The sequence below is a fragment of the Nerophis ophidion genome, linkage group LG07 (assembly GCF_033978795.1).
Source record: "Nerophis ophidion isolate RoL-2023_Sa linkage group LG07, RoL_Noph_v1.0, whole genome shotgun sequence".
Lineage (NCBI taxonomy): Eukaryota > Metazoa > Chordata > Actinopteri > Syngnathiformes > Syngnathidae > Nerophis > Nerophis ophidion.
This window is the reverse complement of record NC_084617.1, coordinates 39,053,367-39,077,354: the sequence shown is the minus strand read 5'-3', so window position 1 is coordinate 39,077,354 and position 23,988 is coordinate 39,053,367. Positions and strand designations below refer to the sequence as shown.

Here is a 23,988-nt window from a genome sequence, read left to right as displayed (position 1 = left end):
AGAGCGCTCCAAGGAGCTGAAGTCCGCTATTCCACTGCCGAAAAAGAGTGCTTGGCCGTGGTGTGGGCAGTTGAGAAGTGGAGACATTTTCTCGAGTGAACCACTTTTTATGTCTTCACGGATCACAGTGCCCTTTCATGGGCATTCAACTGCCCTAAGACTTCATCCCGACTTACACGGTGGACCCTCAGACTCCAGGGATTCACATTCAGAGTCCATTACAAAAAGGGCTGCTGCAATGTGGTACCAGATGCACTGCCACGGGCACCCCAATCACTAGAAGGGCAGATTTACCTAGTTGTCCCAAAAACCTACTGGTCAGATCTCCCCAGCACACTGCAAGATCTTTTTGAAGCCCAAAAAACTGATACAACATATCTGGAATGTGGAGCCACTGTTGACCAACCTACGACTGGCCGGATACACTATCAACTTCAGCAATGGGTGTGGTACCGGGGAGTACCATCTAAGTATGGAGGCTTCAATTACCAGCTGGTAGTGCCATTGGCTCTGGAGCCACAGTTCCTGGCCTACTTTCATGACAGTCCTTTCAGAGGACATCAAGGGAGAATGAAGACACTCCTGACGATTCTGGAAGTAGCTTGGTGGGGGACAGTAAGGAAAGACGTCTGGAGTAAGGTCCAAGCATGCAGGACTTGTCAACAATACAAAAACCCCAATGACAAGCCAGCTGGGCAACTCCAGTCCTCTACCGTCAGCGCCCCAGGAGAGATGCTGGGGGTGGACTTCATGGGACCTTTTCCCCTCAGTAAGGCCCGCAACTCTGTGCTAATGGTGGTGGTGGATTACTACTCTAAGTGGGTGGAGCTTTATGCCCTGAAAGACGCCAAAACTCCCAAAGTCTGCCAAATTCTTAAAAATGACATTATCCCTCGCTGGGGAATACCCACATATCTTGTGTCTGACCGAGGGCCATAGTTCACAAGCCAACTGATGTCCCGTCTGTGCGAATCCTGGGGGATAACCCATAAGCTAACCACAGCTTACCATCCACAAACCAACATGACAGAACAAGTCAATCGCACCCTCAAGACTATGATTGCTGCCTTCGTAGGGAACCATCATCAGGACTGGGACAAGTGGCTGCCTGAATCCCAGTTTGCCCTTAACACCGCTGTCCATGAGACGACCGGTTCAACCCCTGCCAGGTTGACCCTCGGCAGGAATCTAACGGAACCCCTGGAATGACTGGTGCACAAAGCTCCACCACCACACACATCTGCATATCACACAAGACTTACACACACACACACACTTAAAGGAGGAAGTAGAGAGAGATGTACGCGCGGCCAAAGCTCGACAAGCCAGATATTATAATGCACGACGCAAAGATGTACACTTTGTAGTTGGGGATCTGGTCGGGATTAGGGCGCACCCACTTTCCAAAGCTTAGACTAAATTTTCTGCCAAACTTGCATCCAGATGGTTAGGGCCTGTGTGGGTAGAGAAGATGTTGGGTCCTGTAAATTACAGTATTCGTTGGGCGAATGATAAGTCTAATATGGACACTATTAATGTGGTAAACATGAAACCCTATTATGGTTCCCATAAGCTGCTGGCTGGGGGGGGGGGGTGGGGGGGGGGATGTGTGTAATGGCCATAGGGGTCCATCTATATATAATAAATATTCCAGTCACAATTAACCTGTGCTCATCTGGGGAAGTAATTATATATACATATTATGTCAGCCATTAAATTATGAAAATGTTACAGGCGTAATAAATCATGTTAATATTAAAAAATGTAACGTCAGTCAATGTGGGGATGTAAAAGGCATCCGGTCCTATCAGACTGGGGCAGAAGCGGAGGCAGAAGCGGAAGCGGAAGTAATAGACACACCCCCTCGAGCACCTGTCAGTCACAGTGTTTTGACCACGGGGCCACTTTATATCCCCACAGTCATTTACGTTACATTTCTTAATATTAACATGATTTAATACGCCTGTAACAGTTTCACAATTTAATGGATGACATAATATTGTATATATAATTATTTTCCCAGCTGAGTACAATTAATTGTGACTGGAATATTTATTATATATAGATGGACCTCTATAGCCATTACAAGTTTGATCAGTCTGCATTTCCAAAGCAGATATCGTTTTCAAATTATTCTGCTTCTACTTTCAAGTGGCATGTATCTCAGGATGGGTACCATTCACATTTGGACCGATACGAATTGATACCGATACTCAAGAGTACCAGTTTTCAGTGCTTTTGTGAGTGTTAGTAAATATTGTTTTTGATACTAAAATCTTTTTTATGATCACATTTCTGAGTCTCATTTACAGTTGCAAGTCCTTGAACAGACCTGAACAATCATTTTTCCTCAGGGGGTCAAACTTAGAGAAAAAATGGGTCTGGGGGCCAGTGTATCTATTTTTAGGAACACTAATACAAAACCTCACAATAATGTTTGATTGAATACTAAAAACGTTATGACAGACCACCTTAAAAAACGGAATGGAATATAATTTTTTTTACTGAATGAGACACCCAGAATGTACATGAAAATAAAGAATGTGGGATTTACAATATTAATGAATGATGAAACACTGAATTATGACAACATCGACATGTTTTACAATCAAGCGAAACGCAACAAAGAATAAACAAACACAGCGAAATATGAACGGTAAGGGTAAAGAAAATCCACATACAATCTGATATATCTGATATATTACTAAGCTTTAGAATTTTGTGGTAAAAATCTCCTTCCGTGTCTGTCCCTGACACGGACATTTCAGGCTGACCCTCTGTGGAAACGCTCCTCACCCACACTGCTTGGTGCCTCGTCTGAGCTGCTGTCACGTAGATTACCATATTAACTAATTAGATTACCATAGTAACCAGTACATCATGCAAAAGTTCAGATTCCAACAATTGAAATACTTTGTATAGTTCAAGACTTCCAGTAACTAAAAAACATCACTGCACATCATAATGGCAGCTACAGTTTCCATCCTCAAGACGTAAAAAAATGATTTGGGAATGTCTGGCGGGCCAGATTGGAAAGCTTAATGGGCTGCCCGGGCCTTAATTTGCCCAGGTCTGTCCTTGACTTTAGATGACAGTAGTGTAAGGTTTATGGTGTGTTAGCTAGTCATTTAAGTCTTTTGTTAATACTGTGAAAACTGTACATCTTACACACCAGCTGTTTGATTATAACGTGCACCTCAGTTGCTGTTTTCATTAACACATTTGGAGGTGTTAAAATCGCCATGTAAAATCGCAAATGCTAATCAGGAGCATGTCAATAGCAAAGCCAATGTTAGCATAATAGCATCAAGCTAGCGCCTTCATGGAAAAGAGGAGCCTTAATTTACCTTTATTGGAGTGTTTTTTTGGCAGTTTCTTTGTTGGCAATGAAAATGGCAACATTGCCTGAAGGTAGTTTGGCGAACTCTGCTCTCAGTTCTGCTGGGGTAATGGCCAAGTGCCGAAATATGATCGACAACCGGACGTGACATCAGGCGTAACCCAAGTACAGTAACGCGGCACTGTTGGGCTTTACATAAATAGGTGCCCGGTAGGACCGGCGCCGCGATTCGGTCGGTGCCATAAAAGGATCGGATTTAGTACCCATTCACTACCCATATTTGATTACTGTATTATACAGCTAGCAACAAGGCAAAGACAAATTTAATTCAATAAAGTTAGTAAGGGTGAAAAAAAAATTAAAAATTACGAACATTTATTTTTTGTTAAACCACTAGTACTATCATAAGCTAGTGGTTTTGTCATATTTTTAGTACAGTGCTTATGTTTGCTTTTAATGAGTTGCAAACAGCTACAGTCGTGGTCAAAAGTTTACATACACCTGTGAAGGACGTAATGTGATGGCTGTCTTCAGTTTCCAATAATTTCTACAACTCTTATTTTTTGTGATAGAGTGATTGGAGCACATACTTGTTTTTCAATTCTTTCTTCTTTTATACATTTATTATGGGTCTACTGAAAATGTGACCAAAACTGCTGGGTCAAAAGTATACATACAGCAACATACATTATCAATTTTGGTGATGTATAAAAGTTACAATCAAATAAAATTAGCTTCATGGCATGGTCTCTTAACAACATGTGAGTTATTATGATTGACGACATCTGTTGACTTCTCTGTGCCCATTTAAATAGGGCTCATGTGATGCAGTCATTAGACTCGGTTACAAACGAGACAATGGGAGAGTCATAAGAACACAGCACAGATCTGAAAAAACTAATCATGGACTTGAACAAGTTAAAGCAGCTTAAGGTTCTTCCGAGGATGTCGTATTCGTAGTGGTTTGTACAGTCCTTTGAGACATTTGTGATTTAGGGCTATATAAATAAACATTGATTGATTGATTGATTGAAGGTCCCAAGAACAACTGTGCACACAATGTTTCATAAGTATAAGGCGCATGGCACAGTTTTGTCACTGCCACGATCAGGAAGAAAATGCAAAAGCTTGCTGCTGAGAGAAAACTGGTCAGGATGATCAAAAGTTAACTGAGAACCACCAAAAAGCAGGTTTGCAATGAATTGGAAGCTGCTTGAACACGGGTGTCAGTGTACCCAGTCAAGCGTGTTTTGCATCGCCATGGACTGAGAGGCTACCATGCAAATAGGAAGCCCTTGCTCCAGAAGCAACACCTTAAGGCTTGTCTAAAATTTGCTGCTGATCACATGGACAAAGATAAGACCTGTCTGGCCACAATACCGAGCAATAATCTTTGGAGGAGAAAAGGTTAGGATCCCAGGAACACCATCCTACCGACAAGCAAGGTGGTGGTAATACTATGCTCTGGGCCTGTTTTGCTGCAAATGGAACTGTTGCTTTACAGAGAGTAAATGGGACAATGAAAAAGGAGGATTAACTCTAAATTCTTCAGGACAACCCAAAATCATCAGCCCTTGGATTGGTTCTTGGGCGCAGTTGAGTGTTCCAACAGGACAATGTGTTGAGATCCGCTTTTTGGATCCTCCACATATTATTGTTTATTGTCCCATTTTTATTTTCACTCTCCATCCGATCCTATTATTTCCTGTTTAAGTCGGTCACCATGGTAGCTTATCAGTTTTCACCTGTTTCTCACGGCCCTGCACACCTGTCCTCACTAATCACCTACCTTATATAAGCCTGCATCTTTTGCTGTTCAGTCTGGGATCCAAATTTGCTTTCACGCAACAAGTTACGCCTGCACTCTGTCATCGTATGTGTATTCTGGCTAGCTTTTCACGCTCAGCCATTTGTTTATTCCAGCTCTCATGCTGTATGTTTTGTTTTACTCTTTAATGTGTCTATGTGCCAGTTTAGTTCTCATTTTTGTATATCCTAGCTTTTATGCTAGCGTCTTTGGTTTGCCTTTCATTAGCACCAGTGTTTTGTTTCATAGATACTTTTCGTTAAATAAATTGTTTATATCATACCTTTGCTGTGTTCACTTGTTGACGCATCCACGAGGGAATCGAACCCGGCATCACAATGCCGAACAGGCGTAACAGTTGGATCCCAGCAAGTAAAAATAATTCCTTTGCGTCGAACACAAGGAAGGACGCCTTCGATGAAGACGCGTGGTTGGAGCTCATGGCGTGGGAAAAGGAGAGACTCCGTTGTAGGCCAGAGGTGTCCTCCGAAGCCGCACGCGCTGCCCCGAAGAGGCGTGGAGTCCAATGGAGGTTTCCCCCTCATGGCAGTAACGCTCCTACTCCACTTCATCCTTCCCATGGACACAGCCAACTTCACTCCGACCAGGATTCACCCTTCATGACCGGTAATCCTTTTGGTTAATTTCCCAAACACTCCTTCAACCGCCATGACACCTTCACAGACTGCCATAGTGACGACATTTGGGGAACGCCCCCCGGTGACTCAATACCGCCCCCTGTCGATGATATTTTTTCTGAGGATTTTTATATTGTTGACTCTTATTCTCAACCTGTTTCAAATATTGACTACGATTTTTTGGACTCTATGGACAAAACTAAGTTCTATACAGATGTTATTTCTAGATGCAAACTAAGTCAACATGAGCTACCTACTTTTCTTCCTCCACCTCTTAAGCCCCGTTCCCCGCCCAAGTCTGGGGTTTTTTCTCCTTTTTCAAAAGGACATGTTGGTCAATTTAAAGGGGAGGAGTCTGCCCACCTCCAAACCTCCCACCACCCTCCCTTAAGGTCAGTCCCTGACCATAGGGAACGGGTCTGGGATCCCCGTCTGGAGGGAGGGGCTAAGGCCTATAGCTGTGGGTGGGGAAGTAGCTCAGATGCTAACTGTCAAACCGCAACCTCCTATGAGGCCACCTCCACCGATATTCCGCTTAGCTCCTCCTAGTAGACCTCCTCTACCTGTGTTTCCCCCGGTCAGGCCACTAAGGCAACCTAGACCTCCTCCACCGACTTTTCGACTCGCTAGTCCACTACCTCCAGTGCGCCCTCCGCCACCGGTGTTCAAGCCTAGTCCCAGTCCTGGTCCGACTTCTGGCCAACATTGTAGATAAACTCGTAGACTGACGCGTAGTCCGAGTTCAGGTCCAAGTTGTGGTCCGAGTCCTGGTCCAAGTCTTGGTACTAGTCCTTGTCATAGTCCCTGTACTAGTTCCATCCCAAGCCTGGTTTTCATACCAGCACATGACTCAAACCTGGTTTTCATACCAGCACCCGACTCTAACCTGGTTTTTGCACCAGCAATCGACACTAGCCTGGTTCTCACGCCAGCACCAAGTCCTCGCCTGGTTTTCGCACCAGCCCCAATGCTAGAGCCCACTCCAGCACCAGTTCCTAAGCTGGAGCCCACTCCAGCTCCAGATTCAGGGCTGGAGCATACACCTGCGTCTACGACAGGGCTGGAGCCCACTCCAGTACCAGCTCCTCGACAAGTGCCGGTACCAGCACCACGCCGCCAAGCGCCGGTACCAGCACCACGTCGCCAAGCGCCGGTACCAGCACCACGCCGCCACGCGCCGGTACCAGCTCCACGCCGCCAGGCCACGGTACCAGCTCCACGCCGCCAAGCACTGCCGACGACGGGGCTGGAACCCACACCAGCGTCGACGACGGGGCTGGAACCCACACCAGCGTCAACGACGGCGCTGGAGCCCACATCAGCGCAGATGTTGGGGCTGGAGCCCACGCCAGCACCACTGACGACTACGCCTGCATTCACGCCAATGACGACTCCTGCGGCTTCCACGCCACCAATGACGACTCCTGCGGCTTCCACACCTCCGACGACTCCTGCGGCTTCCACGCCGCTAATGACGCCTTCTTCGGCTGCAGCACCCGCATCATCCTCGCCAGCTGCACTCGGGCCTGCTTTGGTTGCAGTCCCCGCACCCTCGGCTACTGCTTCCAAGCCTGCCATGTCTTCGGTGCTGAAGCGTCATCCTCCACGTCTACCACGGGTGTGGCCTCTGCGAGGTCGTCCGCCTCGCCGGGCACCTCATACTGCAAGTCGGCCACTAATGTGGCTTTTTCGAGGTCGCCCACCAAAACTTTTTTGGCAACGGCGTTCCATCCGCCGCCGCCACATGACTTGTCCACGGTGGATTCGGGGGCACGCGACCTGGCGACCCTCCACCCTGGCGTCCCTCCACCCTCCCTTAGTGTGTGGACTTTCTGATTTTGGGGACGGGGTTCAAGTTTTTTCTTTATTATTGTTTTGAGACATCTGGTATCCGTCTTTTTTGGGGGGAGATACTGTTGAGATCCGCTTTTTGGATCCTCCACATATTATTGTTTATTTTTCCATTTTTATTTTCACTCTCCATCTGATCCTATTATTTCCTGTTTAAGTCGGTCCCCATGGTAGCTTATCAGTTTTCACCTGTTTCTCACGGCCCTGCACACCTGTCCTCACTAATCACCTACCTTATATAAGCCTGCATCTTTTGTTGTTCAGTCTGGGATCCAAATTTGCTTTCACGCAACAAGTTACGCCTGCACTCTGTCATCGTATGTATATTCTGGTTAGCTTTTCACGCTCAGCCATTTGTTTATTCCAGCTCTCATGCTGTATGTTTTGTTTTACTCTTTAATGTGTCTATGTGCCAGTTTAGTTCTCATTTTTGTATATCCTAGCTTTTATGCTAGCGTCTTTGGTTTGCCTTTCATTAGCACCAGTGTTTTGTTTCATAGATACTTTTCGTTAAATAAATTGTTTATATCATACCTTTGCTGTGTTCACTTGTTGACGCATCCACGAGGGAATCGAACCCGGCATCACAATGCCGAACAGGCGTAACACAATGACCCCAAACACATGTCAAAAGTGGTAAAGGAATGGCTAAATCAGGCTAAAATTAAGGATTTAGAATGGCCTTCCCAAAGTCCTGGCTAGACGTGTGGACAATGCTCAAAAAACAAGTCCATGTCAGAAAACCAAATATATCAGAAGTGCACCAATTTTGTCAATAGGAGTAGTCAAAAATTCAACCAGAATCTTGCCAGAAGCTTGTGGATGGCTATCAAAAGCGCCTTATTGCAGTGAAACTTGCCAAAGGACATGTAACCAAATATTAACATTGCTGTATGTATGCATTTCACCCAGCAGATTTGGTCACATTTTCAGTAGACCCATAATAAATTCATAAAAGAACAAAACCTTATGAATGTTTTTCGTGACCAACAACTATGTGCTCCAATCACTCTATCACCAAAAAATAGGAGTTGTAGAAATTATTGGAAACTAAAGACAGCCATTAAATGATGTTCTTCACAAGTGTATTTAAACTTTTCACCACAACTGTATATTTGTCAGTAGACTTGCTATGAAAGCGCTGAAAACTGGTGTGGGTTTAAATGATTCACCCATAGAACTTTAGTCATTGTTTGATTGATTGTTATTAGAGAGCTCCGGTTGGACGTTTTTTCACGGGACACATTTCCTTGTTGTTGCAGTAGTGGGCCACGGATAAGGAGATCCTGCTCCGTTATTGATTGAAGTAAAGTCTGAATATCAATAAAACAATTAGCTCCATCTTTTGACACTTCTTCCACTCCCGTCCTTGCACGCTGCACCGCTACAACAAAGATTACGGGAAGAAGACGCTGTAGAAGGTGAGCCACGTAAGAAAGCGACTTGAAGATGATTTGTAAAACATAATCCATACCAAAGAACCACCATTACATGTTTTGTAGACAACAAGGAAGTGTTTTACATTAACAAAAAAAATAAAAATAATATGACCCTTTTAATGCGCCCTATGATCCGTTGCGCCTTTTATATGAAAAAAGATCAAAAATAGACCATTCATCGGCAGTGTGCCTTATGGTCCGGAAAATACAATACGCATTTTATTAACGCATATTATTTCCAGGCTTTCGCGGGCCACATAAAATAATGTGGTGGGCCAAATTTGGCCCCCAGGCCTTGAGTTTGACAGCGGTGATTTACAGTAAAATATGTAAAAACACAGTAAATGTTATGTACATATTTTTTTTTTTTTTTGTAAAATTATTTTTTTTTGCAGCACATGATTGTTTTCTGGGCTTCACGGTGGCAGAGGGGTTAGTGCGTCTGCCTCACAATACGAAGGTCCTGAGTAGTCAGGGTTCAGTCCCGGGGTCGGGATCTTTCTATTTGGAGTTTGCATGTCCTCCCCGTGAATGCATGGGTTCCCTCCGGGTACTCCGGCTTCCTCCCACTTCCAAAGACATGCAACTGGGGATAGGTTGATTGGCAACACCAAATTGGCCCTAGTGTGTGAATGTGAGTGTGAATGTTATCTGTCTATCTCTGTTGGCCCTGCGATGAGCTGACGACTTGTCCAGGGTGTACCCCGCCTTCCGCCCGATTGTAGCTGAGATAGGCACCAGCGCCCCCCGCGACTCCAAAGGGAATAAGCGGTAGAACATGGATGGATGGATGGTTTGTTTTCTGTTTGACGCATATCCGAACTGAGAGACAGGGGAGACAAAAAATGGGAAGTGGGTCACTTGATTCATGTAGGTGTAAATCCCCCCAACGGTTTATGGTTGCACATAATATGTTACAGCCACCTCTTCACTTGTGCTTAGTGTGGCGTTTAAGGACGTGCATGAAATGGAACACAGCTGATATAGACCTTCTTATGTGGCACACCGGACAAAAACAATATGTTTTGGGATTTGTTGCTGATGAATAGCAGTCACAAAGGGTAAGACACACATACAGTATACACACTCATATCCATCTCAAAAACCTGCAATCTCCTGTGCATCAGCTGCCAAATGAAGTTCCTCTTTAGAAGACACAAAAAAAAAAAGGAAGCCCGAGCTGTCAAATCGTCAGAGGCTTCGTGGCCGCCGGCCTTGCAGCTCTTGTGTTGAAGCCAATAATCCGGCGTTGGGGCTTCAGGCGCGGCGAGAGCCGTGATTGACAGGACTCGATATGAGGCCCTCGCCTCACTTGACATTTGGGTTTCATAAGGTCTGGAACAAAAGGCAGGGGCAAAATAATCAGAGACAGGCGCAGGCAAATAAATCTGTTTATTCCTCCTCACCTGCCTCACCGCCGCCTCCGCCCCCCCTGCTCGCCCGCATCACGGCTCCGGCCGTTGGAGAGGATGGAGGGAGGGCATGATATTACCTTTTCTGAGCCTTAGTGGACTCACGCACCACGACAGCAGGTCACTTTAGGCCCTGTGCTTACCTGAGATATTAGTTTGTATGTGTGCTGGATAGAGATGTGTATTTGGATGGAGTGTGTGAGTGTGTGTGTGTGTGTGTGTGTGTGTGTGTGTGTGTGTGTGTGTGTACAAACCAAAGATATAACAACCAGCAGGAAGGAAAGAGAGACCGAGGCAGATACAGGACTATTGTGGCTTCCAAGTCTAGTTCAATACCAGGATACACCCAAGTGAAAGCCACTATACACCACCACTCTTTTTCAAGACCTAACCACCCCAAAAAATAAAATAAAAAAGGCAAAGTTCACAATGCAAGTAAATTTCCATTTTTATCTGCTTTTTTCATGTCAATGTAAACCAAATATATTCAAGTCGAGGCCCGCGGGCCGGATCTGGCCCATGAATGAATTATCCATGGCCCCCGGGATGATACTAGAACTGGCCCGCAGCTATTTTGCAGGACCAATACTCCATCAGTGTTGGCGCTAGGAATTTTCAAAATGGGGTCCCCAAGGACATATATATATATATATATATATATATATATATATATATATATACATATCCATCCATCCATTTTCTACTGCTTACTCCCTTTGGGGTGGTGGGGGGCGCTGGCGCCTATCTCAGCTACAATCGGGCGGAAGGCAGATTACACCCTGGACAAGTTGCCACCTCATCACAGGGCCAACACAGATAGACAGACAACATTCACACTCACATTCACACACTAGGGACCATTTAGTGTTGCCAATCAACCTATCCCCAGGTGCATGTCATTGGAGGTGGGAGGAAGCCGGAGTACCCGGAGGGAACCCACGCAGTCACGGGGAGGACATGCAAACTCCACACAGTATATATAAATATATATATATATATGTATATATGAGATAGGCGCCAGCGCCCCCCGCGACCCCTAAAGGGAATAAGCGGTAGAAAATGGATGGATGGATGGATATATATATATATATATATATATATATATATATATATATATATATACATATATATATATATATATGTGTCTTGTACATGTTGGAACGGACAAATAAAAATGATTCTGATTCTGATTCTGATATATACATATATATATATATATATATATATATATATATATATATATATATATATATATATATATATATATATATATATATATACATATATATATATGTATGTATGTATATATATATATATATATATATATATATATGAAGAGTTCATATGCAAAAGCAGATAAATCCATTTTGACCGATTCTGTATATTAACGATTTTCTGCCTGCTTGTGTTGCCGGTACATGTACAAGCGTACAATGGTTTATTTAATATCAACATAAGCAAGTCATGAAAGCCTAAACTTTTAAGAAATGCTGATGTAATGAATGGCTTTCAAGTAAGAGTGTTTGATGTGGTTTTACGTCAAAAGCAGATATATCCAAATTATGATATGTCGCAAAAACAGATATCTCCAAAATCGTTTTCTTTGCGGTTGTTATTTCGCATAATATTCAAGATAAAGATAGAGAAAAACAGAACGTGAAATTTATCGAAAGCCACATTTCAACGTAACAACTGTTCACATTTCTTTACTTCATTATTTAACAGTTTCGATCCCTTGGTACGTATACATCTAGCTGTCCCTGCGAACATTGTTTTTTCGTACTTGCTAACCGGACATGCTTTTTTGGAACTGTGACCTCACATGTTTACCTCGTGCTTTTCAGCACAAAATGCAAAAACCAAAAAAACAGTGTTGCAATGAAGACAATTTTCTATTAATAAAACAAGCACAAATGCTCAACCTGGTTTGCCTATCAAAAACACTCCTGTGCAGATAACAGCTCACTCATCATCGCTATCGACATTAGCTCCATGCTCGACAACATCGTTTAACGCAGCGGTGTAAAACTCACGGACACGCGTGCTAGCGCCAACATCAAATAATAACTTCAACACGTCAGTTTTTTTCGCTGGCTTAACAGTGTTCACAGGAGAAGCTTCCAAATTATTCATGCGCGGATAACAACACTGAGTGACTCCGGGCGCGCCGCCATTTTCTTTGTCACGTGATCCCGTACTGCAGCGCTGGTTGGGCAAACGGATATATCGGCTTTTGTGGTAGATGATCCATGGCGCTTATCGGCCTTTGCAATAAATCGCTGAACTAAATGACGTTAAAAGCGACATTTGTCCGCATTTGCAAACAAATTGATTTTGGTATACCACAATAGAAGTGGCGGACTATATATTACCGAGGCTGGGCTAAACTTTATCAAAATGGCGTTTATCGGTTTTTGCGTATGAACTCTTCATATATATATATATATATATATATATATATATATATATATATATATATATATATATATATATATATATATATATATTTATATGTATGTATGTAAGGAATGTACATCAGAGCTATTCAATTTTTGGTGTTTTTTTTAAATTTAGTGTATTAGATTCTGCAACTAACGCTTGGATCCCACTGTACGCAATATCTGAAGAGCATGGAAAAAAGCATTTCACTGTGGAGTAGTCTGCATGTGACAAATAAACTTGAATCTTGATATATATACATATATATATATATATATATACATATATATAGATATATATATGTGCAATGATTTATGCAACATGCATAAATCATTGAGCTACAACAGATTTTGCCTAATTTAGGTAAAGTTCCTTAATTTACTGTGCTAACTATTTGATTATCAGTTCACTGTCTTTGCTTAAGGGAGTTTCTAATATTATAATCACATTGTTAATTGTATATGACGATGTCACCAACATTGAACATACACGGAGATTGATGCATGTCATCTCAATGATTAATCAGGTGCACTGTCAAAAAGGTGCAGAGTCTCGGTGCTGTCCTGTTTGGTGAGTCATGCCAATGACGGAAATGACCGTACATATACGCTATGTGTCCGACTTTGGCAGCTGTGATCATTCACACATTGAGCTCACATCAGCACACCTACATGCCTTAATTATTCATGTGCAATACAAGCAGACTGGTGTACCTGCAAAGCCTAGTGACAATTTAATTGCGGGGTTGTAAAATGCAAAAATGTGCACTTAATGGCAGACTGTTTTAATAGGTTGATAAATAAATAGTAGAAACAAACAGGGAGCACATGTTCGCCTGGGAGTGTGTGATAAAACCCACATAAATCTCGGCATAGTTACCATTATTGCTCTTTGTCATTTAGGACCAGACAGAGTCGACCCCACGTGGGGTGTCTGCATAGCGTGACGTGGTTGGACGCCGTAGAAATGAGTGACAGGTGGCTCGTGCACTTCTAGCTCGCTATTGGTTGCCGTTAATGACCGCCCCTCTTTATCCCAGAAGCAGAAAGTTGTAGTTCTCAAATCCGATTCACGCACGAAACTCTCATACACTCAAACTACAAATCCCACACACGCTCGCTCGACTTGGCGTTGTAAACGTCGTGAATGTGTAATTGAGCTCGTTTGACTGGCTGCTTCTAAATGTGATTTTTGAAAGGTGGGGGCGAGATCCGTCAGTGTCGGTGAAGTGGTCGCCGCCGCCGGGACGTGTGAACATTAACGGAGGAAGTAGGAAATTAACCGGCTGGCCAGCAGCAGGAGGACAAGTGGGGTCACGACATGGCGGAAGACGACTATTAGAAGAGGAAATTCAACAACATAAGTGACTGCGAGAGGGACATTCTCTCATCTCTTCAACTAAACCACCTCCGGAAGAATGGCAACCTGCCGAAGGTCCGATGCGGCTTGATTTTTTTTTTCAATTGACGCACAGGAGAAAGAGTCACGCTTCAATCTTTTGTTTTTTTATTTTCACGTGGAGGAACTTTTCAATGCCTTTTTAATGATTCGAGACTTGAGCAAAATGTACCCTCCTGCGCGGCATCCGGTAAGTAGATAACAAGCTAAATACAAATATATAAATAAAATGTATACATTATAGTAATAAATAAATAAATGAAAATACATTTAAAAAAATATACCATTGAAGTGCGCATGCGTAATGACTTTGGTTGGACTTTCCGTGCCACTGTGAGCTATTGCCAGGACAATTGGGCTCATTCACGGACGTCTGTGTCCGAAAACATAGACAGCTTGACAGGGGGCCATTGTGGTCTTGACACTCGTACCTCAGTTCTTCCTGTCTTCTTCTTCTTCTTATTCTTGAGTTGTGTTTGTTCCACTTGAGGTCGTGCACCAGCCTGGACAGCCGTTTAAGTTCACTGTGTCCGAGTCCTGCGACCGCATCAAGGAGGAGTTCCAGTTTCTGCAGGCACAGTATCACAGGTGAGTGTTAAATGCTTTGGTTACCAGATCCCTGAATCAAAAGCAGACCTGGGTAAATTAAGGCCTGGGGGCCCCTTTAGCTTTTTAATCTGGCCCACCAGACATTCCCAAATAATTTTTTTAGATCTTTAAGATAGAAACTGTTGCTGCCATTATGATGTGCAGTGATGTTTTCAAATGACCGTAAGTCTTGAAGTATACAAAGTATTTCAATGGTTGGAATCTGCCCTTTTGCATGATGTACTAGTTACTATTATAATCTTAAATCACATCAGCGTAGACTGGCACCAAGCAGTGTCGGTGGGGAGCGTTTCCACAGAGGGTTAGCCTGAAATGCGGGTGTCAGGGAAAGATGTGGAAAGAGATTTTTACAACAAAGTTCTTAAGCTTAGTGATATATCAGTTTTTTTATTAGTGTTCCTATAAATAGATATACTGGCCCCCAGACACATTTGTTTTCTAAATTTGGACCCTCGAGTGAAAATATTTGCTTTGGTAATCTACGTCACAGCAGCTCAGACGAGGCACCAAGCAGTGTGGGTGCGTCTCCAGTGTTTCCAGAGCAGCCAGCCTGAAATGTGGGTGTCAGGGACAAACGCGGGAGGAGAGTTTTACAACAAAGTTCTAAAGCTTAGTGATATATCAAATATATCAGATTGTAGGTGTGTTTATTTTTTACCCTTCGTGTCCATATTTCGCTGTTTGTGTTGCATTTTTGTTGCGTTTCACTTGATTGTAAACTATGTTGTCAATATTCAGTGTTTTATAGTTAATATTGTAAATCCCACATTCTTTAATTACATGTACATTATGGGTGTCTCATTCATCAAAGAAAATTAAAATTCCATTCTGTTTTTTAAGGCGATCTGTCATAACGTTTTTAGCTTTCAATCAGATATTATTGTAAGGTTTTGTATTAGTGTTTCTAAAAACATATATACCGGCCCCCGGACACATTTTTTTCTCAAAAGTTGGCCCCCCGGGTAAAAATAATTGTCCAAGCCTGAAATAAAGGGTGGTTGACTCGATTTTATTTGTGTGTAAAGGAGTTCTATACTCGAAAACTGTATCGCGATATATGTATTCTATATCGGTCGATATATTTATTAGCTATCGAAAATGAGGACCAGGAGAAAAATATCCATCCATTTTCTACTGCTTATTCCCTTTTGGGGTCGCGGGGGGCGCTGGTGCCTATCTCAGCTATTAAATGTAAATATTTTAGTTTAAAATGTAACCTTCCTCTGATTGTAATCCTCTCAGCTATCAAGGCAGAAATGAATTGTCATCACAACCATGGAATACACTCAAAACAAACAACGTAAACACAATTCTACACCTCTCAAAATGAAGGTGCAATAATAAGGAATATGTAAGAAATGCTTAATAAAGTGTAAAAGAAAAGTGCAAAGTGTGAAAATCTAAACAGACAAACCTGAGAACAATTTTCTGGAGGTTTGGTGTCTGTGTTCTAGAAATATTTCCTACTGTACCCATGAAAATTTGCTACCCAACGCCACTGAGCTTGTGCACCCATGCGCACCAACGCTTAAGTTTTCCTCGAACAAAATAACCATAATTAAGGTAAAAAAGTTTGAAATGTTGTGGTTATTTTTCGGCATTTTTATATACCACGACTCAAACCAAAACGATAATTTTTTTTTGCCTAAAATGCATGGCTGGTTACCAAACTTTTTTCACCAAGTACCACCTCAGAAAACACTTTTCAAGTACCCCCATAATGACCAACATTATAATACGGTAGCATAATAGGCCTACATATTCATTAGAAACAAGGCATAGATTTTATTCAGCAAGTATATTTACTATTTTTGGTCACTGTAACATTACACATTGGGTTGTCCCGATACCAATATTTTAGTAATGGTGCCAAAATGTATTTCGATATTTTTTGGTACTTTTCTAAATAAAGGGGGCCACAAAAAAAATGCATTATTGGTTTTATTTTAACAAAGCATCATAGGGTACATTAAATATATGTTTCTTATTGCAATCGGAAAACAAATTTGTCCTTAAATAAAATAGTGAACATACTAGACAACTTGTCTTTTAGTAGTAAGTAAACAAACAAAGGCTCCTAATTTGTCTGCTGACGTATGCAGTAACTTATTGTGTCAATTATCATTCTATTATTTTGTCAAATATATGAGGGAAAAGCTGTAAAATTGATTAATAATCTGATTGTTCATTCACTGTTAATATCTGCTTATTTTCTGTTTCAACATGTTCTATCTACACTTCTGTTCAAATGCAATATTCACTTATTCTTCTGTTGTTTGATGCTTCACATTAGTTTTGGATGATACCACAAATTTAGGTATGGATTCGATTCCAAGTTCCAGGATCATACATTGATCATATTCAAAGTCCTCATGTCTCCAGGGACATACAGTATTTCCTGAGTTTATAAACATAATATACATTTTAAAAAGAGGAAAAAAGATTTTGTGATGATAGAAAATATCGATGTAATCCTAGTAGTATCGACTAGATACGCTCTTGTTTTTGGTATCATTACAGTGGATGTTAGGTGTGGATCCACCCATGGCATTTGTTTACATTCATGCTAGCTTGCTGTTAGCGGTTAGCTATTGAATCCTCCTACAGTGTGTAGTGAAGCATATTTAGCTATTCCTCGTCCTGCAGGGATGATACTTGTAAGAAACATTTGTCGCCATGGATGCCAGGGTTAGTGATTTAGAAGTATCTAAAACACAGCCAAATGCGGATGGATGTTAGCTGCTAGCTAGGTAGCCATGTCTTAAATCACCTCTCACTGAGGGCGTTTTAGTGTTATATGTTTTTAACTATCTTTAGTTTTCAGACCAAAATGCATCCATTCTCCCTTTTCTGTCTACGAACGGTGTCTGCTTATAAGTACTCTGTGTGTGCGCGCTGCCGAACATGCTCCTCTGCTCGTAAAACCAGCAATGTCATGACGTGACGCAAAAACAAGTATTTTGACAAGCTCATATGTGAATAATAAATAAAAATACAAGAGCAATTCTTCCAGGACCTATTTTGGGCATTTTCTGAAAATATGTAAAATACTAATGTTGTTAACTATACAATTATGCAACTGGTTGCATTTTTTCAATGAAGCAGGTTTTTTTTTTTTTCAGAGCACCGGCTATGCTCATGGGTGAGTGCGCCTAAGGTGGTGTGGTAAAACTGATAACGAACATCTTGGTCTGGTCCGTGTTATCCATCCATCCATTTTCTACCGCTTATTCCCTTTTGGGGTCACGGGGGGCGCTGGTGCCTATCTCAGCTACAATCGGGCGGAAGGCGGGGTCCACCCTGGACTAGTCGCCACCTCATTGCAGAGCCAACACAGATAGACAGACAACATTCACACACTATGACCATCTTAGTGTTGCCAATCAACCTATCCCCAGGTGCATGTCTTTGGAAGTGGGAAGAAGCCAGAGTACCTGGAGGGAACCCACGCTGTAACAGGGAGGGCATGCAGGATTGAACCCAGGACTACTCAGGACCTTTTTGTATTGTAAAGCAGACACACTAACCCCTTTTTCACCGTGCTGCCCCGGGTTCGTTTTAAAAAATCCCCAAAAAACCGCCATAATGTCGATGTGACTTTTCCTGTTGTATAGGCAATTTGTTCACTCTCCTCAGCACTCTTTTTTTTTTTTTTTTTTTTTTCCTTCTCGCGCCATACAAAGAATCAACTGCGAGACAACAAGATGGTGCAACCAAACTAGATATTTGATACTGTTACTTGATTGGCTGTGAGCGTGTCATTCCCACTGATCAGTGAACACTTCCTGTGTTGCTCTGTTACCAGAGAGCAAGTGCCTTTGTTAATGGAACCAACCTTGCTTGGCATTTTCCGGTTTATTCCGTCGAAGAAAATAAACATACGTATCGAACAAATTTTTTATTTATTGATCTTGATTGTCTATCGCGATACATATGTATATAGTTATACACTATATTGGCCAAAGTATTTGGCCACCTGCCTTGACTCACATATGGACTTGAAGTGCCATCCCATTCCCAACCCATAGGCTATTACAGCTTCAAATCTTCTGGGAAGGCTGTCCACAAGGGTGCGGAGTGTGTTTATAGGAATTTGCAATCATTCCTCCAAAATAGCATTGGTGAGGTCACACACTGATGTTGGTCGAGAAGGCCTGGCTCTCAGTCTCCGTTCTAATTCATCCCAAAGGTGTTCTATCGGGTTCAGGTCAGGACTCTGTGCAGGTCAGTAAAGTTCATTCACACCAGACTCTGTTATCCATGTCTTTATGGACCTTGCTTTGTGCACTGGTGCACAGTCATGTTGGAATAGGAAGGGGCTTCCTCCAAACTGTTCCCACAAGGTTGGGAGCATGGAATTGTCCAAAATGTTTTGGTATCCTGGAACATTCAAAGTTCCTTTCACTGGAGCTAAGGGGCCAAGCCTAAGTCCTGAAAAACGACCCTACACCATAATTACTCCTCCACCAAATTTCACACTCGGCACAATGCAGTCCGAAATGTACCGTTCTCTTGGCAACCTCCAAACCCATACTTGTCCATCAGATTGACAGATGAAAACGCGTGATTCATCACTTCAGAGAATGTGTCTCCACTGCTCTAGAGTCCAGTGGCGATGTGCTTTACACCACTGGATCTGACGCTTTGCATTGGACTTGGTGATGTATGGCTTAGATCAGGGGTGTCAAACTCAAATACAGAGCGGGCCAACATTTAAAACTGAACAAAGCCGCGGGCCAAGGTTGAACAAATTAACCTTTTAATAGGGACCCAAACAAGTTTTGCAATGAATATTGAACAAGCAAGGCTTAAATAGGGCAGCACGGTGGAACAGGGGTTAGTGCATCTGCCTAACAATATGAAGGTCCTGAGTAATCCTGGGTTCAATCCCGGGCTCGGGATCTTTCTGTGTGGAGTTTGCATGTTCTCCCCTTGACTGCGTGGGTTCCCTCCGGGAGCTTATGTAAAGTAATAGTGCAAAATCAACTTTCAAAAAACATCAGTGGTATATTAAATAAAATTTAATAAAAAAAAACAATGCCTCTTTTCTATTTGCAGCCTTCTGAGGTAAATATCAACATGAACTTTTTCCACAGGCTAATAAATTCGAAAATAAAATAAAAATGAGGTGGGCGGGGTTTGGTGGTTGCAGGGGGTGTATATTGTTGCGTTCCGGAAGAGTTAGTGCTGCAAGGGATTCTGGGTATTTGTTCTGTTGTGTTTATGTTGTGTTACGGTGCGGGTGTTCTCCCGAAATGTTTTTGTCATTCTTGTTTGGTGTGGGGTTCACAGTGTGGCGCATATTTGTAACAATGTTAAAGTTGTTTATATGGCCACCCTCAGTGTGACCTGTATGGCTGTTGACCAAGTATACATGGCATTCGCATATGTGTGTGTGAAAGCCGCATATATTATGTGACTTGGCCAGCACGCTGTTTATATGGAGGACAAGAGGACGTGACGACATGTTGTAGAGGACGCTAAAGGCAGTGATTTAAGGCACGCTCCCAATATTGTTGTCCGGGTGGAAATCGGGAGAATGATTGCCCAGGGAGATTTTCGAGAAGGGCACTAAACTTCGGGAGTCTCCCGGGAAAATCGGGAAGGTTGGCAGGTATGAGTATTAGCGGTGAATTTGGTGTTACCGGCGGGCCAGCTCTAATTTGATATTGCCTCAAGGGCCAAATTAAATTAAACGGCGGGCCACATTTGGCCCGCTGGCCAGAGTTTGACACCCATGGCTTAGATGGAGCTTCTCGGCCATGGAAACCCATTCCATGAAGCTCGCTGCATACTGTTCGTGGGCTAATAGGTAGGTCACATTAAGTTTGGAGCTTTGTAGCAACTGACTGTGCAGAAAGTCTTTGCACTTGCGCTTCAACATCCGCTGACCCCTTTCTGTTAGTTTATGTCGCCTACCACTTTGTGGCTGAGAAGCTGTTGTTCCCAAAAATCTTTCATTTTCTTGTAATAAAGCCGACAGTTGACTTTGGAATATTTAGGAGCGAGGAAATTTCATGACTGGATTTGTTGCACAGATGGCCTCCTATGACAGTTACACGCTGGAAATCACTGAGCTCCTGAGAGTGGCCCATTCTTTCACAAATGTTTGTAGAAACAGTCTTCATGCCCAAGTGCTTGATTTTATACACCTGTGGCCAGGCCAAGTGATTCTCATCATTTGGATGGGTAGCCAAATACTTTTGGCAATAGTTAGTGTGTGTGTGTGTATATATATATACTGTGTATATATATATATATATATATATATATATATATATATATTGTTTTTTACACATATTTTTATGTATATATATATATATATATATATATATATATATATATATATACACACACACACACACCGTATATTACCAACTAAACGCCCTTGGGCAAATAACCAAATAACCGCCCGGGGTCTGAGCCCATTTTGGGAATCAAACGCCTCTTCCTAATAATAGCCCATGTATAGCGGTACACCACAACTGATGGACGGGAATACTTTAAGGGGGAAGAAGAACAAAAAGTTTGACTTAAAGATCAAGCTAGCGGCTGTGAAGTATGCAGAGCAGTATTCTGGTTTGGCAGTGGCCAGGCAGTTTAACGTTGATCCAAAGCGTGTATGTTATAAATTCCCTTTGTCAGAGATTAAGAGAGAAGATAATGTTCCTTATTTAATATGTTAATTGTTGAATATAATTGACTATTATTGTTGACGTTACAAGCTATTAATATAGTCATGCACCTTTAAGTTGAGACTGTTTTAAGTCATGCAGTTTACCGGGCAGCTATGTTTACTTCTCGGGGTCCTTGAGTCGGTGTGTAGAAGTGTGTGTGTATTTTGAGAGTGTACTTAGCTGCTGCTGCTAAAAGTTACATAAAGAAGTTGAAACGTAAAAAAGGTGTCCTTATTCCCTTACCAGAGTACGTTCACGGGTGAAGAGTCCCAGCACAACAACAACAACAACATCATCATAACATCCATATGGTTCTTTAATATTGGTCCTTCGAGCCGGATTTCCTCACTCGCGACGAAGAAATGGACACCGCGCTAACAACAGTGGCAGACGGTGGCGCACTCGAAGCAAGACAGCGACAGCTTCCAACTCGTCTAGAAAGCTACCAGGTTAGCCTTCCACAGTCCCTCATCCCTCACGGTGCCCGCGCAGTGGACCAAAGAGAGAGCGTCGGCGCCCAGAGGCTGCAGTTGCTCAGCCTACAGACCGAGTCTGTGTGTATAGAGGACCAGCCGCACGGAGTGCACGTTATCCCCGATCATCCATTATCGCCGGGAGAGGCCGACAAGGTGAGCGAGTGGAACATGGCGATGCATGCTAGAGACTTGCCCAGCCAGCTAACATGCCACATGCGCCTACCATCGGCGGTGCCCGTGGGGCGGAGCTATCACAGCGGGCAGGGCTCTCCTGTCCTACAGCCACCAGCTAATCTCAATATGAGCGTCCCACCATATCAATCACCCTGGTTAAGCGGTTCAGTAGTTCACAGCACCCCTCTGTCACAGCAATCCAGCCTCCATCTTGGATCATCCAGGCTGCTTCAGCATGAGCCACAACTGTCAGCAATACAACATACTACCACTACAGCACTAAAGCTTCAAGCAGCAATGACTCCTACATCAGGTAGTAGACAGGAGAACTACACACTGATGCAGTCTTTGCCTTCAACTGTGACATCTGCATGGGCCCCGCCTTCCCTCGCTACGCTGAATGTTTCTATGCTGCAGCCTACACATCAAGCGTCACAAACAGTGAGTTATGCCAGCCCACAGACATCAGCTACATCAGGCTACCCGTCTAACCAGCCTACCACAGTGATGGTTAATAATGTACAGGACAGAGTGCCATTGGCTGCACAACTACAATACCTGCCCATGCAGACAACACCAATAAATCAGCAACACGCTCCACTAATATTTACACAACCAGCCTATCAACCCCCCCAAATAGCAACAGCGCCATATTCTGCACCACAGCTACCTATTGCGGCGGGCACTCAGCAAGTTATCAATACATCACCTTACAGTGCTGCCACTCCCCTGGGGACTGTTTATCAGCCTCTATCAACCATCGCTACACAGCCATTAAACCAGTCACAACTGCCACCACAGAACAAACATCTGCAACTCTACCAGCCTGTGTCTTTGCTGTCAACTCAGCCAGCATATCAACTAGTGTCTCCCCCTGCTGGTTTCCCCCTGCAACAGCCCTCATCAGCTCAACAGGTTCAGTATATCCCCCAGTCTCAGTATACAACACTGCAGGTACCTTACACTGCCCAGCCCCCCAGACAGCCTGTTCCAGTACCTGAACTGCTTAAGTTAGTGCATGACAGTGAGAGAGAGTTTGCTGACTTAAAAATGGCGTTAGATCACCTGCTCAATCCACACACTGAACTTTCTGAACATTACAAATACCGTGTGCTTATGGAACACTTGATCCTGGATGAAGCCAAGCTAATAGCTCAGTCATGCAGACATTATGCGCAGCCCTACACCGCCGCCATGCAGGCTTTGCAGAGACAATATGGGCAGCCACATCTGTTGGCACAAAGTGAGATTGCAGCTATCCTGAACTCCCCTGATCTCAAATCAGGAGACCCCAAAGCCTTCCAGAGCTTCGCCCTCAACGTTGACTTGCTGGTGGGAATGCTAACCTCATTGGAAGGGCCTAATGGGATGGAAGTGATGTCTACTGGCCATGTTGACAGGCTACTTAGCAAACTCCCTAGACACATGAGAGACAACTTCGTGGAGCATCTGCAGATTCAAGGGCGCCTCAGCACCAGCAGCCAAACCCATATAACCTCAGAGACCTAGCAGAGTGGCTCAAAGTGAAGGCAGACGCTCAAAAACTGTCCGCGAAAATGGCACAGCGCCATCGAGCTGAAGGAGCACAGCCTGCCAAGAGAGAAAGACCTGTTCCTACTCCCCGGCCTCGGACTCAGCCTGTTTCTGTGTATCACCGTGCAGACCAGCCCAAATCAGTTGAAACGCCTCGGCCAGCAGCCAAGCAACAAAGGTATAAAATGATGTGTC

At 43.2% G+C, this 23,988-nt stretch overlaps 1 protein-coding gene across 1 annotated transcript in view; it reads left to right on the top strand.

The window, feature by feature from the left end:
- LOC133556323 (transducin-like enhancer protein 4) overlaps positions 1 to 23,988 on the top strand; it is a 256,100-nt gene that overhangs the window by 100,455 nt on the left and 131,657 nt on the right. The window contains exons 6-7 of the mRNA XM_061906135.1: positions 14,125 to 14,514; positions 14,815 to 14,912. Of these exons, the coding sequence (XP_061762119.1) occupies positions 14,470 to 14,514; positions 14,815 to 14,912 (143 nt within the window). The 5' untranslated portion in view covers positions 14,125 to 14,469. The remainder of the gene's footprint in view (positions 1 to 14,124; positions 14,515 to 14,814; positions 14,913 to 23,988) is intronic.